Raw genomic sequence first — 24693 nt, 5'->3', positions numbered from 1 at the left:
CAACTGATTGGATGATGTCCACCCACATTATGGAGGGCAATCTGCTTTACTCAAAGTCCACTAATTTGAATGTAAATCTCACCCCAAAACATCCTTACAGAAACATCTAGAATAATGTTTGACCAAATATCTGGGCACTGTGGCCCCAACAAGTTGACTGAGATGTCATTATGTGGCGCAGGAATTAAAATTAACCACCATAAAATTAACCACCACAACTCCACCCATTGTCAACTTGGCACCCATATGCATCTCCTTAAATCATACTTAATCTCTTCACCTGATGGGGTGACCCAAACTTTCATTCATGAAGGAAGGGTCTGGGCCATCAGTTATCCTGCCTGGACTGGGTTGTTGTAGTTTTCCATTGACTTTAACACAGTGCAAGGTAATACTAAGACACTCTGAGAGGTCTCCTGTCCATATACCAGACAGATCATTTCACGGATCTTAACTGAGCACCTCTTTTCCAGGCACTGTTCTAAGCATTGGGATATAGTTGTGTACAATAGAGGCAAAATCTCTGCCCTCAGGGAGCTTATGTGAAGGGAAATAGAGACATAACAAACAAGATAATATCAGTAAAAAATGCAAAAAAGGAAATAAATAGGGTAATGTGATAGACAGTAATGGGAATATGCTATAGACGGCATGGTTAGAGAACGTGTCACTGAGTATGTCACATTCGAGCTGGAACATAAAATATGAAAATGAGCCAGCCATGTGTGAGAAGGGTGTGGGAAGGGCATTCCAGGCAGAGGGAAGTCAATCACAGAAACTTGAGGTAGGAGCTGAAAGAAGGCCAGGGTGGAGGATGGGAAACAAGGAGTAGGGTGGTTTGATGAGGCTGGAGAGGTGGGCAGGAGCCAGATCAAACATGGTAAGCCTTCTCAACTTCATTCTAAAAGCAAAGGGTTTTAAGTAGGCATATAGCAGGACCTAATCAACCCTTTCAGAAGACTATTCTGGAGAACAGATTAGAGAGGGCAATCAAGGGCCAAATTAAGCCAAGAGGCCTTTGTAGTAATGCAGGGTGAAAGATGATGGTGATTCAGACAAGTGAATTTGTGCATGTTTTCAAGATACATCTTGAAGATGGATTCAAGTATTTGGTGACGGATTGCAAGTCAAAGGTGAGGTAAGGAGGGGAGTCAAAGATGATTCTCAGGCTTTTGTTGACTGGGTGGATGGTGGCGCCATTTCCTGAGATAGAAAAAATGGCATGAGGAAGATGTTTGGGGTAGGGAGGGGAAATAAAGAATTCCATTTAGAAGTATTAAATCTGAGGTGGCTAATAGATATTGAAGTATCAATATTTAGGAGGTTATTGGGTGTATAATTCAAGGTTGAGGAGAGAGGCCTGGGCAGGAGTATAAATTTGGGAGTCATTAACACATAGATGACGTGCCAGTTATTGCCTCTTAGTTCCATATTCATCCTCTGTTGCCTCTGCAAAAACTGGGTTGGGACCTTTATATATTTTTTCCTTTGCCAATTCACATGATATTAAGCTTTATTAGTAGAGGATATTGGTGAGACACTGCAAGAGAAAAGATATTTTCCTTTCTGGTTCTGGTGTGCTTGCTCACAGCACATATAACTTCTCTAGCACCCAGCTCCTGTAGTGCATGGTAGTCAACAGCACAGAAAGGCCAGCAGTTTTCCCCAGCACTCCCCTTGCCTGGTTTTTTAGTGGAGTGCCTCTGGCAAGTCACCTTCCCATGAACAGATTGTCCCAGCACATTAGAGGGTGGATTTCCAGCAAATTCCAACAGCACAGCACCCCAGTGACTTCTTTGCCATTCAGTGAACCATGACCATGTCCTCTCCAAAAATGTCTGGATATCAGCTCTGGGGGGAGGGGCGAGTGCTCTTCCTTGTACCCTTTATCTCAGCCCTAAGGGCAGTGGTTGCTTCTTATATCTACTATTCCTGTATTCTTTAGGGTTATTGCTACTCTTTATTAGCCAATCTCCCATTACTCCAACCCTATAATTAATAGTTATTTATATTAAGGATATAAACTGTTCAAATTACTTTGTGGGTTTTTTTCTCCTAATACAAATGACTCTAAATGCAATTCAGGGAAGATCACCCAAGGAGACCCTACAGATCGATATGTCAGATGTAAGGTCCCAAGAAGTCTCTATATGTTATTTTCCATTTTGAATGGGTGAGATGTAAAGGTACATGGATGGCAACAGGGTGGAGAAGGAGCACCCGAGTTCAGTTTCCTCCTGGCACACTAGCCAGCCGTTGTTAGAGGACACAGTCCCTGTCGTGTCCACTCTGGGAAGCTCTGGGTTTTGGTGGGCCTCTGCTGCACATGGGGACCTACCTGCAGCTTGCAGTGGCTTCTCTCAGTCAGCTACAACCAGAGCTGGAACTCCTCCGCTGGCCTCTTGGGGTCTTGCATACAAAACAGAGCACCTTTGAAGCCAAAATATTTGAAAAACATGGCCCACCCTCACTGTGTGGACCAAGCTCCCAGGTTCACCTTGACTGCTCCAGGCTGCAGTGGACAGACATCCCTGAAGGGGTTCTTTCAAATGGTGCCTCTAGACCTTGAATCTGTTGATTATATTGCAACTCTCACACCCACAAGGGTTGCTCGCCTCAGCCAATCATGAACATGTAGAAACAAGGGACAGAGGCTGCCCGTGCTCTTGCCTTTTTGTGACTCCTACTAAAGTGTTGAAGTGTGTCTTGGTGGTGTAAGACCAGGATAGGAAAAAAGATGTAGAGTTTTCAGCTATTGGAATGCTGGGTCCTTAGCAAGGGATCAGATGAACCTACTTCTTAAAAAAGATAGAATGGTCAAGTGAGGAAGTCGAGGGTCATGAACAAATGGCTAGTACTGCCTATAAACCCAGAAATCCTGGGGCACAGTTGAGTATATGGAAAGCCTTCCACCTAAGAAACATCACTTTCTTGTCCGTTATAATACAGATACCTTTGTTAGACTATCTGGGAATTCTGACTCTGGATCTCAATCCACAAATCCAGGCTGTCTTAGGGGTGCTGCTGCCATAAACGGGTGCTGGTCAGGATGCCACCCCAGCAGGGAACAGCACTGACAGGGGTTCAAAGTCAAGTGATAAACCCCACCCTAGTGGAATCCTCTGGGCTAAAGGCTCAGCCTATGGAAGTGGTGGAATATTCCTGCAGGTGACTACAGAGCGGATTCCTCAACGTTCCGCCTCTCTGGACCAATGGGAGTTTCCAAATAGAGATGCACTTTGAAGAATAAAATTAGGCAATTGGGTGGAACATTCCTTGAATATGTCTGGAAACAGATACATACGTTCTGCCTTGACTTCTGGGAGTGCCAAGTGAATAATGCCTCCTTCAATTCAGCTAATAGTGATGTGGTCAGCTCATAAGGGAAGTTCATATTTTTGTTAGGAAGCTCTTGGTGAACTTGGTTTCCAGAAAAAGTATTTCGATTCTCCCTTCCTGAGATAGGGGAGAGTGAAACTAACTTGTCTGCCCAATGGGGTCCTGCAGGCATCCTCTGCTGCCAGTGTGGAGGTAGATACAGAGCTTAGAGAAGGCTGAAAATGCTCTCCAAATCCTAGCAGGCCAGATGAGAAAGCTAAACTGGAAAGCTGGGGACCTCAGTGCAGAGAGCACCTACCTGCCTGAGAATAAAAAGTGGGCAGTCCTGGGCAAAGCAACATCTGGTAAAATGTTGGATGAGGCATGGTCAGAAGTGGCCAACCAGCTTTAAAATGCCAAAGACAGGACAGTGATGAGCAGAGTGGGGGGGTAGAGATGACATGGTGAGAATAAGGGCAGTAAACACCCACCACATGTGCACACAGATGGGCCCCTGGGGCAGAGTAAGCTAAAGTATAGCTAGTGATCAGGATGTAATATTGAGAAACATTAATAAAGGCATTTATGGAGGCTGATAGACATTCTAGGGACTTAAGCCTACTCGTGACATCATCTTACTCCTTTCACAAAAATAGCAAAGGTATACAGAAAATCTCTTCAACTTGACTCTCAATTTGTAAGTTTCTTTTAATGGAGGTCAAGCTCCAAGTTTTGTGGTGCTTTGGGGCTCTATTTCTTGATTTTTTTGTAATAACTGAGGGAAGTATGGATATATCTATTCCAAAGATCTACCGGAGCTGGGCCATCTGCCAGATCACATGACATAGGAAAGAAATCAGGGTCTGTGACACATTAGGAGAATCCTCTAAAAGTCACTGTTTGTTAAAGGGTGAATCAGGTTGCTATGAGATTACAGAAGGCTGGAAAAGATGCATAATAATCTGATTACAGACCCCTTTTATGGAGTGCTTTTGGATGGTTCAATTCAAAGTCTTTCCCACAGCTGTGTTGGATTTTTTCCAGTGCCCAATAGTCCTGTTTCCACTTGGTGTCGGGTGGTTGGAGGAGGTGGAATCCCAGGGTCTCTGATCATGTCATTCCTCAGGAAGAACAAGTGTGTGAGGGAAGAAGTCCTTAACAGCCCAGGAATGGAACTGCCCTGTTCCTAAGGCTGCACTTACTGCTATTTTGTGTCTGTGTGTGCATGTGTGTTGGGGGGTGCATTTTGGAGGGAGAGGTAAAATTGGGCCATTGGATCTAGTAGATAACCCAGATCTATGACCTTCATAATAACACTGTCAGTTTTTCCTTGTTACTTAGATTTTAGAAGATATTCATCTAGGGGAGAAATGAGGTATCTAATGTTCACAGCTAATAAGATCATTACGGAAATGAATGGAGCAGAAAAAAAAAGCACATAATTACCTTTGCTCAGAACAAGAACTAACTTCATTGGCATCCTATTCATACATGTGCTTTATTTACTTATTTATTTTTTTTGTGAGGAAGATCAGCCCTGAGCTAACATCCAGGCCAATCCTCCTCTTTTTGCTGAGGAAGACTGGCCCTGGGCTAACATCCATGGCCATCTTCTTCCACTTTATGTGGGACGCCGTCACAGCATGGCCTGACAAGCGGTACGTCGGTGCGCGCCCAGGATCCGAACCCAGGCCGCCAGCAGCGGAGCGTGCACACTTAACCGTTAAGCCACGGGGCGGGCCCCTCATGTGCTTTATTTAAAAGTTATGTCAGAAATAAAGTTTAAAATAGTGTAAAAATAGAGAAAGCTAAAGTACATTACAGGAAAAACAAAATGGTAAGGAAACAAAGGATAGAAAGTTAAAGGTAAGTAACTAAAAGCTAAAGGAACATGCTCTAAGTTAAATCAAAATGAAAAGTAGGTAAAGCCAGCTAAGGGCCCATCTTCAAAATGATGACAAAGGGACACCCGGGCAGGGTAGAGACCCAGAGTCCAAGGGCCATGAACCCCAAGCCAGGTACACAACGTCCCCTGAGCTAAACTAAAGAGCCTCCCATTCAATTAGTCTCTTGATGCCAGCGGTCACTGAAGGAGGGCCATGGCCTGGGCACACCTCCCCACGGGATCAGCCTGCACAGCATCTCTGCATGATTAGATCTATAGGCTGCAGGAGTCTGATTAACTCGGGCTGTCCTGGACCATCCCACCACACCCAGAGTCCAGCCAGGGAGCCATTACTCACCCGCTCAGTCATCCTCCACTCAGTGCCCCACAAGCAAGGCCCTTCTCCACCTAGTGGACACGTATCCCTCATTAAGAAGGGCAGTAAATTGGGGACATCATCTATCTCCTTAATGCTCAGGGGCTACTTAAGACCTACACCTCTAAGGAAGTCTTTCTAATATTCCTTCTAAAGTATCTGTTTTTCAAATCTTCACAGGTTAGGCAGAGTGAAGCCCTGAGCCTTAGGGGTGGGACACTGAGCTGCCAAGAATGGAGGGCTCTGCTGCTGAACACCCCTGAGGATTTCAGAAAAGGGCTCTGGGTTTGAATCCTGGCTCTGCCACTTACTGGCTATGTGCCCTCGGGGAAATTACACCCCAACAAGCTTCAGTTTCAACTTGTAAGGTATTATTAGTGTATTACTACTATGTGACTGTATGAGCAGTAATTAGGTCAGGGAATACATTTGGCATAGATGATGCAGTGCTTTTGTTTAAAAGTCAGAATAATCTGAGATTTAAGGGAAGCAGCTGGAGGGTGGCACAGCTAGCAAGCACTTCAGAACTCACCTTTCTGGGTTAATCCATGAAGTGACTCCAAGGGGCATCTTGATGAGGACACTCATTAGCCAGGAGGACGTCAAACTCTGCTTTCAGAGAAAGGGCAACTTATGTCCATTTTTCTCAAGGAAGGGTCTTAACCACTGAGGCTCACATAAGCTTAGAGCCACTTTTCTCGCCCTTGGAAAGAAGTGGTGATATGACAGGAGGGATTTCCTTTAGAACTACCTGACACAGTTATGAGCCACACAAGTGACTATGCAATTGTAGTATTTTCTTCCCCTGGAGACCTCTTAACAGAGAGAGTAGAGCTGATTGCCCAGGCTGGGTGGGCACACTCCTACCTGGAACAGAGACAAGGCTACAGTAACTGCAGCAGGGCCTTCATGGGGCACATCCCCCTTTAACGTCAAGTCAGGGCAGAAGTTCAGCTGCTGGTCTCAGGGAAGAGCCTGTTTCATTTAGTGTGGCATGCCAAAACATACCACATTTTAAGCAGAAATCAAGACACATTGGCTGGCAAAGTGGGAGGCAGAGGAGGGATGAGAGTAAGTCTCTAAAAAAGAAAGGCACAGCACCCAGGTTCTAATTCTTGACTTTAATGCTGTGTGACAGTACTGAGGCTCCATGCACCAAAGCACTCACAGACATGTAATCAACGAACACAGAAGTGTTATATTGTGTACACAAACCCAACACCATACAGAAGGAAGACAATGGACCCAGGTGACCTCCCACACTCCAGAGGCAATTGCCTGTTCCTACACCCAGTCTTTGTTCCCACCTCCTCCAACCCCTGCCAACCCACTGTTCCCCCAATTAACATATGTATACATATATGTTTCTTCCGGAATTCCAAAGTGCCTTTCCCACCGCAGTTCCCAACACTCCAGCTTTTGATGAATGAAGCCACCCGCTTTTAAGGATTATGAGGCAGGCACCAGCTTCATGAAAGAGCCCCAGCAAAACAGTACTGAAAAAAGCCTAATTACTTACATCAGAATCAAATATGGACAGAAGGTATGCAGAAGGATGATATCTGAAATTCTAACTGGGATCAAAATGCTCAGTATCAGTAGTTTTTGTTTTGTTGTTGTTGTTTGTCTTTACCTCTTCAAGATCCAGCTTAGACCAAGATCACACACTGAGGCCCACCCCACTTTGTGGCTTGTAAATGTCAATTTCCTAGTCCTCCAAGAAGCAACCCACAACAGGAAGATTATATCACCTGATCAGCCTGAGGCACAAGGCTCCCAGAATATCCTAAGCCCCAGGAAGAAAGAATAGAAACTTTCAGAGCACAGTTGATTGCTTTCCACATGATAAGCGCTGGACAGCCTGGTGAATTAACCAGAGGCAGAATGAGGATTGTGATGATTCCACCATTTCTTCTATTTAGAGTGTTACCCAAAGAATTCCTCCACCTGGGATGGCGTAATGCGTTTCATTGTGGTTTTGTTTCAATCTTTTTTTGTTGCCATTAAGTTTTTCATTTTCATTGAATTTTGTTACGGCTAGCATTGCACCATACAGTCCTATCTCCTGAAACTTTCACCTTCCCAACCAGGGAGCATGGCATCTGGGAGAAAAGGTGCCCAAAGTCAAACATAATCGAAGCTTCAAAGGCAGGCACTTTGGTTTGTCCCATCGACATCATGCACAAGAATTCTACGAAAACATACTTCCTTTCCATCAGGGAGAAGTATTCGTCCTTTGGAGCCCTCCTTCCTGACCCAACCCTTCTTATGCTCTAGGCCTGGCCATTTAGAGTCAAAAAGGGATCCAACCGGGAATTTCCTCAGCCACGACCTTTATTTGGAGGCCATCCCATAAACCACCACATCCAAAGGCACTTTCAGCTTGCCCTTGGCTTCTCCTCAGAGAACAGCCAAACTGGGCCACCAAATTGTTTTACTCCATCTAGAAAGAGCTCTAAGCTGGCTGCCAGTGCCCCTGCTCTGCCTGGTCTACTCGCCGAGCCTTGTCTCCCCACAATGGCACAGAGCATATCACCATGAGGACAACGTAAGGAGAGAGACAAACAGGGGTCTCTCCAGCAAAAGGCACAGGGACAGCGACCTTATCCAGTGTTCCTGTAGCTCCAAGCAAGTCTTCAGGGCCTGTTTTTGAGAAAACCTGCATTTGAGCGAACCATATGTATGGACTCTAAATAACCAAGCACTGTGAAGCTCTGTGCCAGGGGTGGGAAAGAGAAGGGGCCAAGGCTGGATTACTGAAAGCACTAGGATTAACAATCTGCTCTCTATTCACACTGACTTCCTCCTGAATAGCTTGCCTCAGTGTCGGTCAAAAAATGAACTTGCATTGGGCAGTAACACCAATCAGAGCTACTTAAACGAAAGACTTTTCTGTTGGAGTAAGGCAAGAGTCATGCTATTGGGCTAAGCTCCAAGCAGCGACATCAGCTCCAGAAAAGGTGACGATCCATTTGTGGATGAGAACAATAGAGAGAACATATATTGTGGAACCTCAACAACTGACTGTTCTTTCCTCTTGGATCTCAGTCTGCACCTCTGCTCCACGCATATAAGAATATAATATCCGAGAGCAAAACCATGCCCTGGAATCTGTTCCCACACCAGGGCCAGGAGGTCACTGCCCTGTGAAGGAATTCAGCTAAGGTCCCAGAGCTTGACCTTCTCCTCAGAAGGATGCAGACATCTTCAGCTCCCCCTTGCCCTACCTCACCAAGCTGGTCTTGTAAGACCGAGACCAAGGAGGCTGTCATCACCAGTTTTTGCATACAAAAAAATCTTCCTACAGGAACCCCCAGGAACAGTCAAGTACAATCGTGATTACAGGGACAAGCCCCTGATGCAGCACAGAAACGCTACATTCCAATTACTGGTGCTGCACAGCTCTGCCTTTAGGAGATGCACGTCTATACTCTAACTAGCTGCCCCAGGTTGCAGACGGAGCAAGAAGGAAATGCATGGGAGGAGAACCTTGTGGATCTTTTTCTCTCTGAAATGTGGGGAGTAAAACATAATGGAGGTTTGCCGCTGTCTTCCTACAGCTCCTGGGATAGCTGTGCCTCTCACCCGGCCCTTTCTTTACTTCTCCAGAACAGACACTCTCCTGAAGGAGAACGATAGCAGGATACAGCAACAGGGGTTAAAGAGGGGGTTCCCATCCAAGCAGGTTCACCACACATTGGATCCTAACACATGAAATGGCAGCCAAGGAGGTATTCTGAGCTTCTAGAAAGGATGTTACATCTTGAGGATAACAGAAGGTCTAGGCATCTTGCCTGCTTGACTTAGGGGATCTTCAAAAGGAGCCTCTGAAATTTGCATTCCAGCCCTGTGAGAAGACAACCCTTCAAGCAAGGAAGGTTGGTGGAAGGTAGGAGAAGCCAAGGCCCTGAGGCAGGGCTGTAAACATTGTGCTTTTCTAAGGCCAACCTGGTGCATGGCTTTGGCAACTATGATTTTATATCCAAAAGGTGGTGAAGAATATGTTTAGGAAGGAAAAGAATCTTTCCACATCCTAAATCAAAGCGTGGGACTATTCTTGGGGGAAAAGGGAGAGAAGACGTTCCTTCTTCAGCCAAGGGATGTAGGGTAGCTACTCGGGTAAATCCCCCATCATGTTCTATGTTCAGACCTATACACTGAGCACAGGAAAGAGACACTTGAACAGGGTTGAGGAAGTAATCATGCCTACATTAGTTTGGTAATGTGGCTCTAAAAAGGGTAGAAACTCTCTTGCAAGGTCAAAAAAGTGACAAAACCTCTCTAGACTTCCTGGTCAAGCCCTAGCGAGCCAGACCCCATCAGCCTCAGGCAGAGACTGCCGTGCCTGGAGGAAAGGCCAGGTGAGTGCAGGCACCAAGTCCCCATGTGCCACCAGCCCTGAGCCTGACCCTGAGGTACAGCTGGGGAGACGGGAGCTGCACCTCCATCCACTTGGAGCTGTGCCTCAGGACTCGGTCCTCACCTCAGCAGGCTCTGGGGCAGTCAGCAGCCCTTCCAGGGATCTTACTCCCAGAGCCACCAAGGGGAATGGACACTCTTTCTGACGGGACTCTGTTCCCTACCAGGGCTACTCACCACCATGTGATCTTGAACTCATAGATGGGGCGCTTGCAGTAGTAGTGGTTGATGAGGTGCTTGTCACACACCCCGATGCACTGGTGGTCCACGATGAGGCCCTGGGCTGAGAGGTCCGTGACCAGGCAGTGCAGCAGGTCATAAACATCAGCCACAGCCTCCCAGGGCCCGAAAGACACATCCACTTCACAGTGGTGCTCAAAGAGCTGCCCATCACTCTCGCTCCGCTCAAAGCGCAGGGAGTTGAGAAGCGGACACTCATAGGGGGTGATGGGCATTTCCTCCTTGAAGACACAGACCTTGAGCTTGGCAAAGCGGGCCTTCCGCTGTACCGCACGCAGCCGGGCAATCTCCACGATCCGCTCCAAATGGTCTACGGGGGTGAACACAGCACCCATCACTGGGACAGGGGTTGGCAGATGGGGGGTGGGGCAACGCAGTGGGAGGGCACAAAAAGAGAGGCCCAGTGATGGCAGGACCCAAGAAGGAAGAGACAGATTCCTGGGGAAGGGACTCTGTGGACCTACGAAGGGTACAAACTTAAACAGGGATCATTGTTCTCCACAGCGAAAGGAAACCAATGGGATGGGATGAGGACCATCCTTTTGAAATGTGATTTGATGACTGTCACAGGCAAGGTGGGCTCTATTTAACCTGAATCTTGCCAGTGTGACTGGGAGGAGAGAGCAGGAAGAGAAGCAGGATTCTCTCTCATTTTGAGTAATACAGACGAACCTTGGACCCACCTGTTCTGGTAGAGACACAGGTCCTGAGAGAAGCCTTGCAACCTCCTTCCCCACACCCCGTCTGCCCTGGGCAGTTGACCCCTCACCTTTGTAATAGGGCATGAGTCCCAGAAATGCCTGGCGCACTTTCTCCCCCTTCAGTGGCTGCATGTTCTCCAGCTGCTCCAGGAGGGGCCCAATGGCATAGTACTGGGCCTCTTTGTACACAGCCCGTACATGCTCCCGGGGCGGCAGGTCCCCGGAGCGCAGGAAATTCAGCACGTCTCTGAGCAGGAAGGAAAGAAGTTGGTGAGAAGGAGCTAATGGACGTGGGCAGTGCTACCTGGTGGTTAGAACACAGAATCTGCACAGACTGCCAGTGGCGGAACCTTGGTAAGTGAACTTAACATCTCCATGCCTTGATTTTCTCATCTGCAAAATGGAAGAAAATAAGAAAACCACTCGACTGTTAAGAGAAGATTAAATGAGTTAATATATAAAAAGTGCTTAGAAAATACCTGCCACAGATTAAGCCCTCACTAAGTGTTAGTAGTGGTTATTATCAGTATCGTTATCATAATTACAATCATTATTAGATAACATATTAGGTATTGTTATTATTAGGTTATATATAAGAATAATGGAAAGATATGATATCTAGCCTCTTTATGTATTTTAATTGAGGTATAAGATTTAATAAATGTACAAGTCTTAATTGTATAGCTTAATTACTTTTTTATGTATGAATATACCCATACAACCACCACCTAGATCAAGGTACAGAACATGTCCATCTCCTTAAAGCTTCCTTGTGCCTCTTGCCAGTCAGTCCCTACAGAGGCAACCACTCTAACTTCTACTTCTAGCAGCAATGATTAGTTTTGCCTCCTCCTGAAATTCATATAAGTAGAATTACACGATACGTTCTCTTTTGTGCCTGGCTTCCCCTTTTCAACATGGTTTTGAGATTCATCCCCTATGTTGTGTGTAACAGTAGTTTGTTGCTTTTAGTGCTAAGTGGTGTACCACTGTATGGATATACTCTAACTCATTTACCCATTCTCCTGTTGATGGACATTTGCGTTTTTTTCCAGTTTGGGATTCTTATGAGTGACGCTGTGATGAACATTCCACTATAAGACTTTTTGTGGACACATGCACCAATTTCTCTTGGGTAAATATTAGGAGTAGAATTGTTCAGTCATAGGGGAAGTGCACATGTAACGAAGCGTTTGTAACATTTTACATTCCCACCGGTAACCTAGGAGAGCCCCACATCTTCTACACATCCTTGCCATTGGTATTATTCTGTAGCTATATGGAGAAGATCAAATGCCTAACCCTAACATCCCAATAAATTGGTTCTAGGAGTGAATAAAATCACATACTGCATTTTCTTAAAATAAAAATTCAGTTCTTTTAATCCTCTCTTCAGATTCTTTAGTCCTAAGGGTAATCAGATCTATCACTGGTAGGTGTGGGAAGGGCTTTTCTGTAAGGATATGAGAGTAAACCCCAAGATCAAGCTGTTACCTCAAAAGTTAGTCTTTGACCATAATATAATACTCACTAAATATTAATCTGTGTCAGCCACTATTTATGTGTTATACCATTTATATGGTGTATATACTTTCAATGACATTATGGGATAAGTGCTATCTTATGTCCATTTTATAAATGAGGAAAAAGTGGGGCTCAGAGAGGTTAAGCAACACCCTTGCTCAAGGAGCCCAGCTAGCCAGAGGCTCAGACGCAGACATGGTTGACTCCAAGCCCAGACCCACAGTGGTTCAGACTTTAGTCCAAAGCACTGTACACTGATCACAATGAGAAACCGCCCCAGGTGGAGGCCCAAGCAGCCTCCCTGGTAGGTGCTGGGGGTACATGAGCTACACCAGCAGAGAAACGTACCCCACCAAATGTGCAAAACCCATATTTTATTTTGAGTCTTTCAACAACTTCATCTGCTGATGATGACTCACAGGCCACTGGAGTCCAGCCCTGAGGATAAAGGCCATGATATCCCGCTTTCTGCCACATCTTTGCCTGGCTCTGCCACTCTCCAGCTGTAGCCACCTGGGCATGGGCACATCAGCCTAGAGCCAAATCCTGTTCCCCCTCCCCATAACCCTTCCCAAAATTAGTCCTCTAGGATCTTAAGCAAACCTTGGAGAGCTCTGAAAAACACAACCTCAGGGCAAGGCCCAGCTAAGAGCCCTGTGGGAGCTGCCAGCTGGGGCTAGGACTTTCCTCCCCCAAACAGCCTGCAAACAAAAATCTTTTTATAGCTCTGCAGAGCGATGTGACACTTTGTTTTCTCAGCATTGGAGGCAGCTGACAGCCCAATGGGGAAATCCAGATGCTTCAAAGCAAATTATTTGACCAGAGACTCCTTTCTGAGGATAAAAATGACCCTTCTCCCAGTGTGGGCAATCCTACTTGAAGGCCAGCACAGAGGTATGGTGGTTGGCGAGTTTCTGCCTCCCTGGTCATTTTGTTCCAGGTCAAGGACCATGTTAGTTCTCTAGTCATCTCCAAAGTGAGACTGAAGGGGCAAAGAGCTCCAGCCACATGCACTGAAAGGACTTGGCCAAGGGTAACATCAAGGCTCTTTATTCAATCTGCATAACAGGCCTGCGAAGCAGCTATAATTATTTCTCATTTCACAAACAAGGAGATGGGAATCTAGTCTTTAAATTGTTTACGTGTAAGAATGTCAGACGTCCTTTCTTGGGAAGGGCTATCTTTTTTTGGAGATTGTGTCTTTCCATGTTTTAGTGTTAAAATGGCAGTAACAAGTAAAAGTTGGGTTTTTTTAAAACGTTTTTTGGCAAAATTAAAGGATGGCAACCTTATGTTGGCCCTTCCCTCACCCTTTTTTGTTTGTTTGTTTGAAACTTTTGAAAGAAGTCTGGGAACCACCTCTGGAACCATGCTTCCTCCCTAACAGCAATGTCGAGCCCCGAATCTGGATCTGAGGGTACTCTCTGAGTTCTTGGGGAACTCCCGCCTCTAGGTGTGATCACATCCATTCCTTTCACACAGATGACAACTCCCCAGCCTTAAATTGCGTATGATACGAGCAGTTTCATCACTCCACCCAGTGTGTGTCACCTGGGATTTCTCTGGCTGTCCTTGTCTCCTCTGGAAAAGAAACTAAGAATTTTGATCCAATTCAACAAGCACATTTATTAAATTCCATCAGTGATATCTCCTCTTCTAGGTACTATGGAAGATATCAAAGCCGCATACCCAAGCCCAGGCCACTCACTTGCCAGGACTACAAAGTTGATGGTAGAGGGAGAAACATACCCGAAGTGCGTGCCATCCCGATCAATGAAGTACCGGCCCTCAGCGTCGGTGGGGATGTAATGCCGCCCGCTGAACATGGCCGCCAGCATGGTGTCTTCATAGCGCCGCAGGGTGGACAGGCGTGTGGTGAAGTGAGCCCCTCCAATGTTAAGGGGGACAACCTCGGGAAACTGGAAAGGAACCAAGGGGCACTTTCAGCCGGGCATTGGGGAATGAGAGCCGGGGCTGCTCCATCTGCAGTATTCTTGGGTCTGAGTAGCGCCGCTCCATTTACTCAGGCACCCGAGGCCAAAACCCAGGAGTCTCGCTGAACACTGTTTTCTCTCCTCCCTTTCCCCACACTCATCAATTGCCAAGTCCTTCCATCTTCCCTCTGACAGCTCTTAAATCAGGTCTCTCCACCCCAATCCTACTATTTCTGCTCTCGAGTTCAAAGCCTTCATTGTCCTCCTTCCACTTCCTGAATTTACCATTTTGGTGTCCTTGCTCACACTATCTTCTCTTTCCAAAATGCTCTTACCACGCTCCCTCTGTCCACCTAGCAAATTCGATTGCCCCATATGGTGGTGCATGTTGTTCACTGCACAAGGGCACCTGGATGAGAGTGATCTGCTAGTCCAGCTGTGTGCCCTTTTTCTAACGCACACCAAGGCACCACATAGGTTAGCAGCATCCATGCATTCTAAAAGCTTCCATTCCAGGTTCTCTACTCTGAGAGCATTTCTGCTCTATTGTCTCTCGCCTGTCTCCAAGACAGAGTTAACTAAACACTCCCTCCATTGGACCTTCACTGTGTGCCACACTCTCTGATAGTGTCTAGCAGAATACATTGGCAATTATTTTCTTCTGTTGGCCCACCCTACTAGACCCCAAGCTTCCTGAGGCAGGGACAGCAACCTGTTCATCAATCAAGAGGCCACCCACAGCAAGGCTCGTAGATGTTTATTGAATAATTCCAGGCATTACTCCTCATTTTCTGTACCTTACCACTTCTCTCCTTCCTAATCTGTAGAGTGAGAAGATTAGTTCCCAGTCCAGCTAGGGTTCTGGAGGCAAGGGCAGGGCGCAAGACAAGGAACGATGGTATACATTTGCCCCGAGAAGCTCTAGGTTCTCCCTAAAATGCTCAGGACCATTTTCTTTGACTATCTTTCACTGCTTGTAGTTTTGAAAGAAACAAAGCCAGTTCTGATTTTCCCACAAACTTCCTCCAGATTAACTAAAATTTTATCCCAGTGCATACTTTTCAATATTACGACATCTCTCTGGCTCCAGTGAAAAGTCTATGTATATTTATCTAGACAGTCCTTTGCCCCAACTTTCAAATCCTTTGTGAAATAATGTAGGATACAAACAGATTAAATCAAAGTTACCCAGGGCCTAGTACAGTGCCTGGCTCACAGTAAAGACCCAAATATGCACTGAACGAATGAATGAAATAGACAGGTGTTTCCAATTCTGTGCATGTATGTACCGTTACTCTTCTGCACCCAAAGAACAGGAATGCCTTCTGCTTATTCTATAGCTCCTCTGAAACTATTCTGTGTGCATACCAAGGACTCAAATATTATTTGGGGATAATACTTTACATTTCTGGAGCTCTTTAAACCTTTTCCAAGGATATCTCATACCAGTGCAAGTATCTGCTCCATATTAGAGATGAAAAGACTGAGGCAGAGAGGAAAAATGCACCGCTGTGTCTCTGATAGCAATCTTTTTCCAGCTGCAAAGAGCACTTCTAGAGTTTTGCTCATTTTCTCAAGCGTCCCATGATGTGGGGGGTATGGGCTTCCAAGCCCAAGAGGACACTATCTGCTTCCCAAGAGCCTCCTCTAGCCCAGTGCTGCTCCTCTGGGCTCTGTCCACTCTCCTAGGACTCCACACACACATGCATATCCGGCACTACCTTAGTCCCTTCCTCCCAGTTTCCATCTTCAGTGCCCAGCAGTGCCCCACCTTCCCTCCTCTTTTCCCTTCTCTTGAGGGTCATTTCAGGTGTTACTATGGTAGTGTCATACACATTAAGACCAGTAGAAGCCACCGGGCATCACAGGACAGCAGCTAGTGAGAGAAAGCCATAGAGTTGTCAGGTGAGTGTGGACAACATCCATTAATTGGCCTGCTTCTTATCTGCGCACAGCCCCTTACTCCACTCTCTGAGCAGTTGGAGATTGGGTTTGGGCAACCACCAAGGCCTCCTCTTGGATTTTCTAGAAGACACTATCACCTCTTGGGGCTCCAAGGTCCCCTTCCCACGGCCTACCCTCCCTCCTCTGGTTGGTAAGGGTGGAACACAGGGATTGGAATAAATCAGCCTTGCAAGCAGTGAGTACTGGAAAGAGGAGGGTGGGGGGCCAGGTGCCCCTGGGGCAGGGGAGACACACCTGGTGGGTTTTACGGAGGGGTGGGTGGGCAGGGGAGCACAGCTCCTCCGGCGCCGCCCTCAGCCCGATCCCGGATGCCCAACCCCAGCGCTGCTCACATCCCAACGTCAGCTGAGCCCCGCACCTGCGTCTCCCTCTGCGCCCCTTCCCACTCCCCCCACCCTTCTAGGTACCTCCTGGGGCAACAGGGGCAGCGCGTGCCCCGCCTGCGTGGCCGTCGGGGTGGCGGGCTCCAGAAAGTCGTCTTCGGCGTCGGAGCTGGACATGGCACCGTCCGGGCGACGGCTGTCTGGCTCCCGCCCCGTGACTACCACCATCCCTCTGGCTCTGGGCAGTGGGCGCGGCTTCGGGCAGGCGGGCGGCGGCCCGGGCACTAGCGCCGAGCAGCGCCTGGCATGACGCGGCGCGGCCGACAGGCGGGGCCGGAGGGGCCGAGAGCGAGTGCGCGCAGGGCGGGGGGCGGTCGCTCCCTTAGCCGACTGGCGCGCGGACCCCCGCGCGGACCCCAGGGCCACCGACCTGACCCGGCCGCCTCCCGCTATTGGCCGAGCCCCCGCTTGCCCCGCCCCTGATTGGCAGGAAGCTCGCCCAGTCCTAGAGCAGGCGGCGCGTTCAGCCTGCACCTGAGTGGCCACTGGGAGCCGGGCCTGCTTGCCTGCCCTGCTCTGATTGGCTCTCTGGCCAGCGGCGCGCCCTCTCCACCCGCGAACGCTCGTCCGGCGCGCAGGGCGGGGGCGCGCGGCCGCCGTCTCTAAGCTGGCCTCCTCGTTGGCTGTGAGGGTGGCTCCGGCATCGGGGTCGACGCCTAGTGACTTGAGAGGAGGGAAGGCTCGCGACTTAGTCGTTCGTATGTCTCCAGGGCAACGGGTCTTGTGCCTCCTTGGGCGTGGAGGGCCAGGGAAATCGCGGGGGTGGGGGGAAGGTCACCTCAATGGAGGTGGCGGGGAGACGCCTGAGGAGGTGGCGGGGAGACGCCTGAGGATGTGGCGGAGGATGGCTGAGGTCACGGAGGTCGTAAGAGAGGAGTGCTGACCCTCCTTAAGCCAAAAACCCACCAGGACTGGGTTTCCAGCCCTTCCCGATTGACTCAACCAGGAATCCGAAAACGAAAACTCAAAATAGGGGTAATTGAGTTCAATTAAGAATGATGGTGACTCTCCGCCCTGTCCGTGCCAGTTCCTCCGCTGGGTACCTGGACACACAAATGGAGACAGGCCCCATCCAAAGAAGCTCCCAGGCTGGCGAGGCGGAGTCCAGCCCGATCCAACGCATCTGTCTGCAGCCTTGGTTGCTGTGTAGCTGGCTAGGGGCTGGGTCAGTGCAGGGCCTCTCCTAGGGATCAAGGTTTTAGCTCTTTAAACCATTTTTATACCCATTCCTCATTTGATACTCACACTGTTGTGACAGAAAAGGAAACTGAGGCCTAGAGGATTAGAACAGTTTCAGGGAGGTCAGCAATGAGCTAGAGGCACAACACTTCCTCTGTTGGACCAATCCCACTCCCAGCGGTAGGAGTCTCCTAGGTCAGTGTGTTCTCCAACCTTAGTTGCATCAAAATCACCGGAGGGGGACCTTGTTAAAATACAGATGCCCATGGGTCCCACCACCAGAGAATCCGATTTGGTCAGTCTGAGGTGAAGCCCTTGAATTTGCATTCCTAACAAACTCCCAGGTAATTCTGATGCTGCAGGTCCACGAACCACACTTTGAGTAGCACTGCCCTAAAGAAGGTACCCTGAGGCCTCTTGTCTATCACTACCTGCTCCAGCCTTTCTCAACAATATCTATCACAAAATTCTCTCTTTCCATCCTCACGACAATTAGGGTGTTTCAGCTGTAACAGAAACCGTACCAAAAGTGCTTTAAATAATAACAGAATTTTATTATCGTAGGTAACAAGAAGTTTGAGTAGATCCTGGGTTGGTTCATTAAGTAACTCAACAAGGAGTTACCTGGACCAGGTTCCTTCCCTTGATCCACTCTGCCAGATGCCCTCTCCCCTAGGAATCCATGTGAGAAAAGCAGGGCACTAAGGGGCTATCAGGGAGACATTTGTTCCAACACCTTAAAGCAAGGCTGTATGAAGATAATGGGAGGGGAGCCCTAGAGGCTCAGGAGGTAAGAAAATGCATGTGCAATCAGTTCTATGTTGCTGAATGTATTGGCGTTTTCATCTTCCATTTCTGCCGGTGGTCGCCTTTGAGAAGGTAGTTTCCCCGTTAGTTCTGTTTACATGGGGCGACATAGACGGTCAGCAGCTTGAACTGAAGATTTGCTGAGAGTAGGAAAGGGTTGGAGCAGGCTTTCTGGGAAAGTGGGGCAGTTTGCTGGCAGCAGCTGTCCTCCCCCCTAGCGGAATGACTTCCAGGCCAGTTCACGTGGGGCTGCAAGGAGGGGTCAGATGGCTTTGAGGGAGGAATGGTAGTACACGCCCACGCAGAGGTGGGGGCTGCTGTCAGCACTCAGGCAGTTATAGCTCTGGGATTACTTCTCCAAGAGTCAATCAAATAGTCCGCCAGGCATCAAGCCTTGAGGTTAGCAAACTGGATTCTATTTTCCATGCTTCCCCAAAGAAAAGAACTTTTGAATGCTGACAGATCTCCAAAGTTCTGATTCAACTCCTGAATTTTCTCTCCCAATTCTAATGTATTGAATGAATACTTGAACAACAATAAAGGAAATGAAAACAGAAACAAAAGCATCCATCTTCTTTTCCACATTACCTTCTTTTAGTTTTAATTTTGATTTAAATGTTTCAGACATATAAACAATTATAAGTAATAGTAAATGAAAACCCATGTACTCACCTCCCAGCTCATGAAATACAATATTACAAACAATTGTATCTGCACATACTCCCTAATCTCATTCCCCACCTCCTAAAAATGGTGTGTATCATTTCACGCATGTTTTCTTTTTGGTTGGCATATATGATACAGAAAAGTACAAAACCATATATATACAAATTGAAGAATAATTATAAAGGAGTTACCCATGTAACCACCACTCAATCAAGAAATAGAACATTGCCAGCTCCCATGCTCCCCAAGGTCTCTTCCCTGATGAAGACAACCTCCCTTCTCCCAGAGATCACCACTATCCTCACTTTTCTGACAGTCATTTCCTTGTTTGCCTAGCTTAACTGCCCATGTGTACATCCCTGAGCAATGCAGTTTAATATTAGCTATTTTTGGACTTTGAATGGAATATTTTCCATGCCACTGTTGATGAATATTTAATTATTTCCCAGTGTTGTACTATCACCAACAGTGCCGCTATGAGCTTTATTTCATGTCTCATGCTGCTCTGAACATTTTATATCAGATCATGTCAGTCCTCCCTTTAAAACTCTTCAAAGGTATCCTTGTTTCAGAAATGGGTGAGGAAAAGGCTTGGTCCTGAGTGAGGTGAGGGGAGAATGGGCAGCAAGGAAGAAAAAACAGCCAAGTGCAAATACTCTGTGGAGGAGTTTTGCTAGTACCCAGAACTCTTCTACCAGCCAAGTTTTAACTCCAATATATCATCTTTGATCACTAGATTCCATCCTTCCATCTCTCTCCCAAAACCTGGTTTATGTTCTTTTCTATTTCCTTAAGAGTGAAAGTCCCTTGCCCTCCCATCCTTTTCTCTCAGGTATCTAATCACTTGACTATATTTTCTCCCCTGTCCTACCAAGACCCTATGTGTTCATTTAAACATCTCTCTAGGGAATATCTACCCGTGTTCATTCCCTCTTCAGGACCTGACTGCCCTACAAAACCAATAACCTTAGATTAACCCATCAGCCTTTTGTGCCCTACCTCTGGGTAAGTGCCACCACCATGTGAATTGATACCCCTATAAACACATAATTAACTCCCAGTGCCATCGTGGCATCTATCCACGTGCTTCTTTTAGTCAGCTTTCGTTTTTCTTTTTTTTAACTGAGGTATAATTGACATACAACATTATAATTTCGGTGTACAATATAGTGATTTGCTATTTGTATGTATTATGAAATGATCACAGTAAGTCTAGTTAACATCCGTTACTATACATAGTTGCAGAAGTTTTTTCTCTGTGATGAGAATTTTTAAGATTTATTCTCTTTGCAACTTTCAAATATGCAATTATTAACTATAGTTGCCATGCTGTACATTACATCCCTATGACTTATTTATAAGTGGAAGTTTGTACCTTTTCACTCCCTTCACCCATTTCACCCACCCTCCACCTGCCACCTCTGGCAAACACCAATCTGTTCTCTGTATCTATGAGCTTGGTGCTTTTTGTTTTTTGTTTTTTGTTTTTTAAGATTCCACATATAAGTGAGATCATATGGTATTTATCTTTCTCAGTCTTACTTATTTCACTCAGCATAATGCCCTCGAGGTCCATCCATATTGTAGCAAATGGCAAGATTTCATTCTTTTTTATGGCCGAATAATATGCCATTGTGTATAGATACCACAATTTCTTCATCCATTTGTCCATCAGTGGACACTTAGGTTCTTTCCATATCTTGGCTATTGTAAATAATGCTGCAGTGAACATGGGGGTACATATATCTCTTTGAGTTACTTTGCTTCAGGTAAATACCCAGAAGGGGAATTGCTGGATCATATGATAGTTCTATTTTTAATTTTTTGAGGAATCTCATACTGTTTTTCATAGTGGCTGCACCAATTTACATTCTCACCAACAGTGCACAAGGGTTCCCTTTTCTCCACATCTTCACCCACACTTGTTATTTCTTGTCTTTTTGATAACAGCCATTCTAACAGGTATGAGGTGATAGCTCCTGTAGTTTTGATTTGCATTTCGCTGACGATTAGTGATGTTGAGCATCTCTTCATGCACCTATTAGCCATCTCTATGTCTTTGGAAAAATGTCTATTCAGATGCTCTACTCATTTTTCTTTTTTTTTTGGTGAGGAGATCAGCCCTGTGCTAACATCTGCCAATCCTCCTCTTTTTTTTTTCGCTGAGGAAGACTGGCCCTGGGCTAACATCCGTGCCCATCTTCCTCCACTTTTTTATATGGGAAACCGCCACAGCATGGCCTGCCAAGCAGTGCATTGGTGCACGCCCGGGATCCAAACCGGCGAACCCCCGGCCGCTGCAGCGGAGCGTGCATACTTAACCACTTGTGCCACCAGGCCAGCCCCTCTCTACTCATTTTTTAATTGGATTGTTTGTTTTTTTGCTATTGAGTTGTATGAGATCTTTATATATTTTGGACATTAATCCTTTATCAGATACGTGGTTTCAAATATTTTCTCCCATTCAGTAGGTTGTCTTTTTGTTTTGTTGATGGTTTCCTTTGCCATGCAGAAGCTTTTTAGTTTGATGTAGTCTCATTTGTTTATTTTTGCTTTTGTTGCCTTTGCTTTTGGTGTCAAATCCAAAAAATCATCACCAAGATGGATGTCAAGGAGCTTACCGCCTCTATTTTCTTCTAGGAGTTTTATGGTTTCAGGTCTTACATTCAAGTCTTTAATCCATTGTGAGTTAATTTTTGTGTATGGTGTTAGTGGTCCAGTTTCATTCTTTTGCATGTTGCTGTCTGATTTTCCCAAACTCATTTATTGAAGAGACTGTCCTTTCTTCCATTGTATATTCTTGGCTCCTTTGTCGTAAATTATTGACCATATATGTGTGGGTTTATTTCTGGGATCTCGATTCTGTTCCATTGATCTATATATCTGTTTTTATGCCAATACCATACTGTTTTGATTACTATAGCTTTGTAATATAGTTTGAAATCAGGAAGCATGATGCCTCCAGCTTTTCTTTCTCCAGATTGCTTTGGCTATTTGGAGTCTTTTGTGGTTCCATACAAATTTTAGAATTGTTTGTTCTAGTTCTGTGAAAAATGCCATTGGAATTTTCATAGGGATTGCATTGACTCTGTAGATTGCTCTGGGTAGTATGGACATTTTAACAGTATTAATTCTTCCAATCCATGAGCATGGAATATCTTTCCATTTATTTGTGTGTTCTTCAATTTCTTTTATCAGTGTCTTATAGTTTTCAGCATATCAGCTCTCTTTTCTATTTCCAATCTTACCATTCTTTTCAAAACCCCTCCTCACTCCAGGAAGTCTCCTCTCCTTCCAGCAAATAACAACTTGGCTTTTATTGCATAGAGAAATGTAGGCTATCAGGCATGAAGAGCTCCCTCAACTTCCTAGCATCTCACCTACAAATTAACTCTATCTGCAAAATCTCTTTCCCTTCAGCTTTGGAGGAAGAAGTGTCTCTTCTCTAGGTTTGAGACCAATTCCTACAACGGGGCTCTTTCTTTTCCAGGATTGTACCTTGCTCCATCAGTTAACCCTTCTCTCTCATGAATTTTTAGTCTCTCCCTCTATATTATTTTCTTTGCTACAGCCTATTTTATCTACTAGTTTCTCTCATCATAATAAACAAAAAGTTTTCCTCAATCCCGCACCCTTCTCTAGGTAGCACACCTTCTTTCTCTATCCCTTTGTAGTCAACATCTTCATAAGAATAGTCAGGGGCCGGCTCTGTGGTATAGTGGTTATGTTCAGCACATTCTGCTTTGGTGGCCCAGGTTTGCAGGCTTGGATCCCAGGCTCAGACCTACACCACTCATCAGCCATGCTGTGGCAGCAACCCACATACAAAATAGAGGAAGATTGGCACAGATGTTAGCTCAGGGCTAATCTTCCTCAAGCAAAAGAATAAAAGAAGAATAGTTCACACTTCCTTCCTCTACCTCCTTATCCCTATGGCAAGTTAGACTTCTGACACATCAGTTCACTGAAACTGCTCTCGCCAAGAAATCAGTGTGGTCTCCTAATTGCCAAGCCCCAAAATTTGTCTTTCTTGAGCTGTCTGAAGCATGCCACCGTTGACCAGTTTCTCTCTTAAAACCCCTTCCTCATCTGAATTCCACGGCCCTCTTCTGGCTCTTTTCTTCTTTCCAACTCTTTTCCATCCCCTTTGCAGACCCCATCCTCCCTCTCATCTCTTCAGTGGTGTTGGATCCCAAAATTAGTCCTTGGTTTCCTTCTTTCCCATTCTACATACACTCTCAAGGTGATTCCATCTACTCCCATGGTTTCCACCACCGTACATTAAAGATTTCCAAATTTAAATTTCCAACCCAGCCTTTTCTTCCGAACTGCAGATACTTATCCTACATAACATTGACTACTTGACATCTCTAACTGGATGCCTCCAAGGGATCTCAAACTTAACATGTCCAAAACCCAACCCAGCATCTTCCCACCAAATGTTTTCATCGTCCTTTATTTCCCCCAATTCTCTCAATTCCTTATTCCTCATCCATGAAGTACAAAGGGAAAAATATTGTGATTGAGAGGGAGTTGCTCTCCCTTCTTGTGTTGCTTCCCTTGCTCTCCCATCCTTGAGGAGGAGGTTGTTGGCCAGCAGCTTCCCAAGGCACAAAAGCTTGGCTAAGGGCCCACTTACTCTCAACCCAGCTCAGCTCCCCGCTAGCCTCCAATGCACCCCGTTCATAAAGTACTGCTATTCCTTAGCCTGGAATTCTCTTCCCATTGTCCACTTGGTAAATGTGGCCGATGATCAGACTGGCTCTCTCATCTCTTTTCTTTCCTTTTTATTTTTGTGAGGAAGATTAGCCCTGAGCTAACATCCTAGCCCTGAGCTAACATCCGTGCCCATCTTCCTCTACTTTATATGGGACGCTGCCACAGCATGGCTTGACAGGCGGTGCATCAGTGCATACCCAGGATCCGAACCTGCAAACCCTGGGCCTCGGAAGCGGAGTGAGCAAACTTAACTGTTATGCCACCAGGCTGGCCCCCCTCACCTCTTTTCTGACCCCCTTCAGTGTGCCTCACTGAATGCTAGAAGCTTAAAATCTAAAAGCTACTTTCCCAGAGTACCTTGTATCCTGGGCTCCACAGGTGATTTAAGTTTCACCAAGCAGATGAATGCACTTGAGATTTGGAGGGAGAAAGTGCACACTGAGTTGGAAGCCATACTTCTTGCTCTTTCCATGGGCAAGCTTGGACGTGGAGGTGTTAAAACTTCTCATTTTTGCTGCGGCTGTAGCAGAGGTTCCAGTGTTGGTCTCTAGCTTTCTGGATGTCAAAAAGCAGCATG

At 46.3% G+C, this 24693-nt stretch overlaps 1 protein-coding gene across 2 annotated transcripts; it reads right to left on the bottom strand.

The window, feature by feature from the left end:
• Positions 1 to 5044: 5044 nt before the first annotated feature.
• KCTD7 (potassium channel tetramerization domain containing 7) lies at positions 5045 to 17034 on the bottom strand. Of its 2 annotated transcripts, XM_087417403.1 has the most exons (5): positions 16770 to 17034; positions 14213 to 14382; positions 11008 to 11186; positions 10176 to 10548; positions 5045 to 9426 (listed from the first exon to the last, which is right to left on the bottom strand). In XM_087417403.1, exons 1-5 carry the CDS (start codon positions 16911 to 16913, stop codon positions 9336 to 9338), a joined length of 957 nt encoding a protein of 318 aa, XP_087273529.1. In that variant the 5' UTR covers positions 16914 to 17034; the 3' UTR covers positions 5045 to 9335. The 2 variants fall into 2 exon arrangements, with proteins under 2 accessions (XP_087273529.1, XP_087273530.1); XM_087417404.1 differs by having other exon boundaries at positions 5045 to 10548; positions 16770 to 17033.
• Positions 17035 to 24693: the final 7659 nt, after the last annotated feature.

Source organism: Ceratotherium simum, chromosome 26 (assembly GCF_057802395.1).
Source record: "Ceratotherium simum simum isolate JZ-2026a chromosome 26, ASM5780239v1, whole genome shotgun sequence".
NCBI classification, from domain to species: Eukaryota; Metazoa; Chordata; class Mammalia; order Perissodactyla; family Rhinocerotidae; genus Ceratotherium; species Ceratotherium simum.
The sequence above is the reverse complement of the archived record's forward strand: the minus strand, read 5'-3'. Positions and strand labels throughout refer to the sequence as shown.

Excerpts from the sequence above, each read along its gene's own strand:
- KCTD7 (XM_087417403.1), bottom strand. The coding sequence starts at position 16,913 with ATGGTGGTAGTCACGGGGCGGGAGCCAGACAGCCGTCGCCCGGACGGT. Across the intron at positions 14,383-16,769 it reads TGCCCCTGTTGCCCCAGGAG|TTTCCCGAGGTTGTCCCCCT; the intron begins GTACCTAGAAGG and ends GTTCCTTTCCAG. Across the intron at positions 10,549-11,007 it reads ACTCATGCCCTATTACAAAG|ACCATTTGGAGCGGATCGTG; the intron begins GTGAGGGGTCAA and ends TCACCCCCGTAG.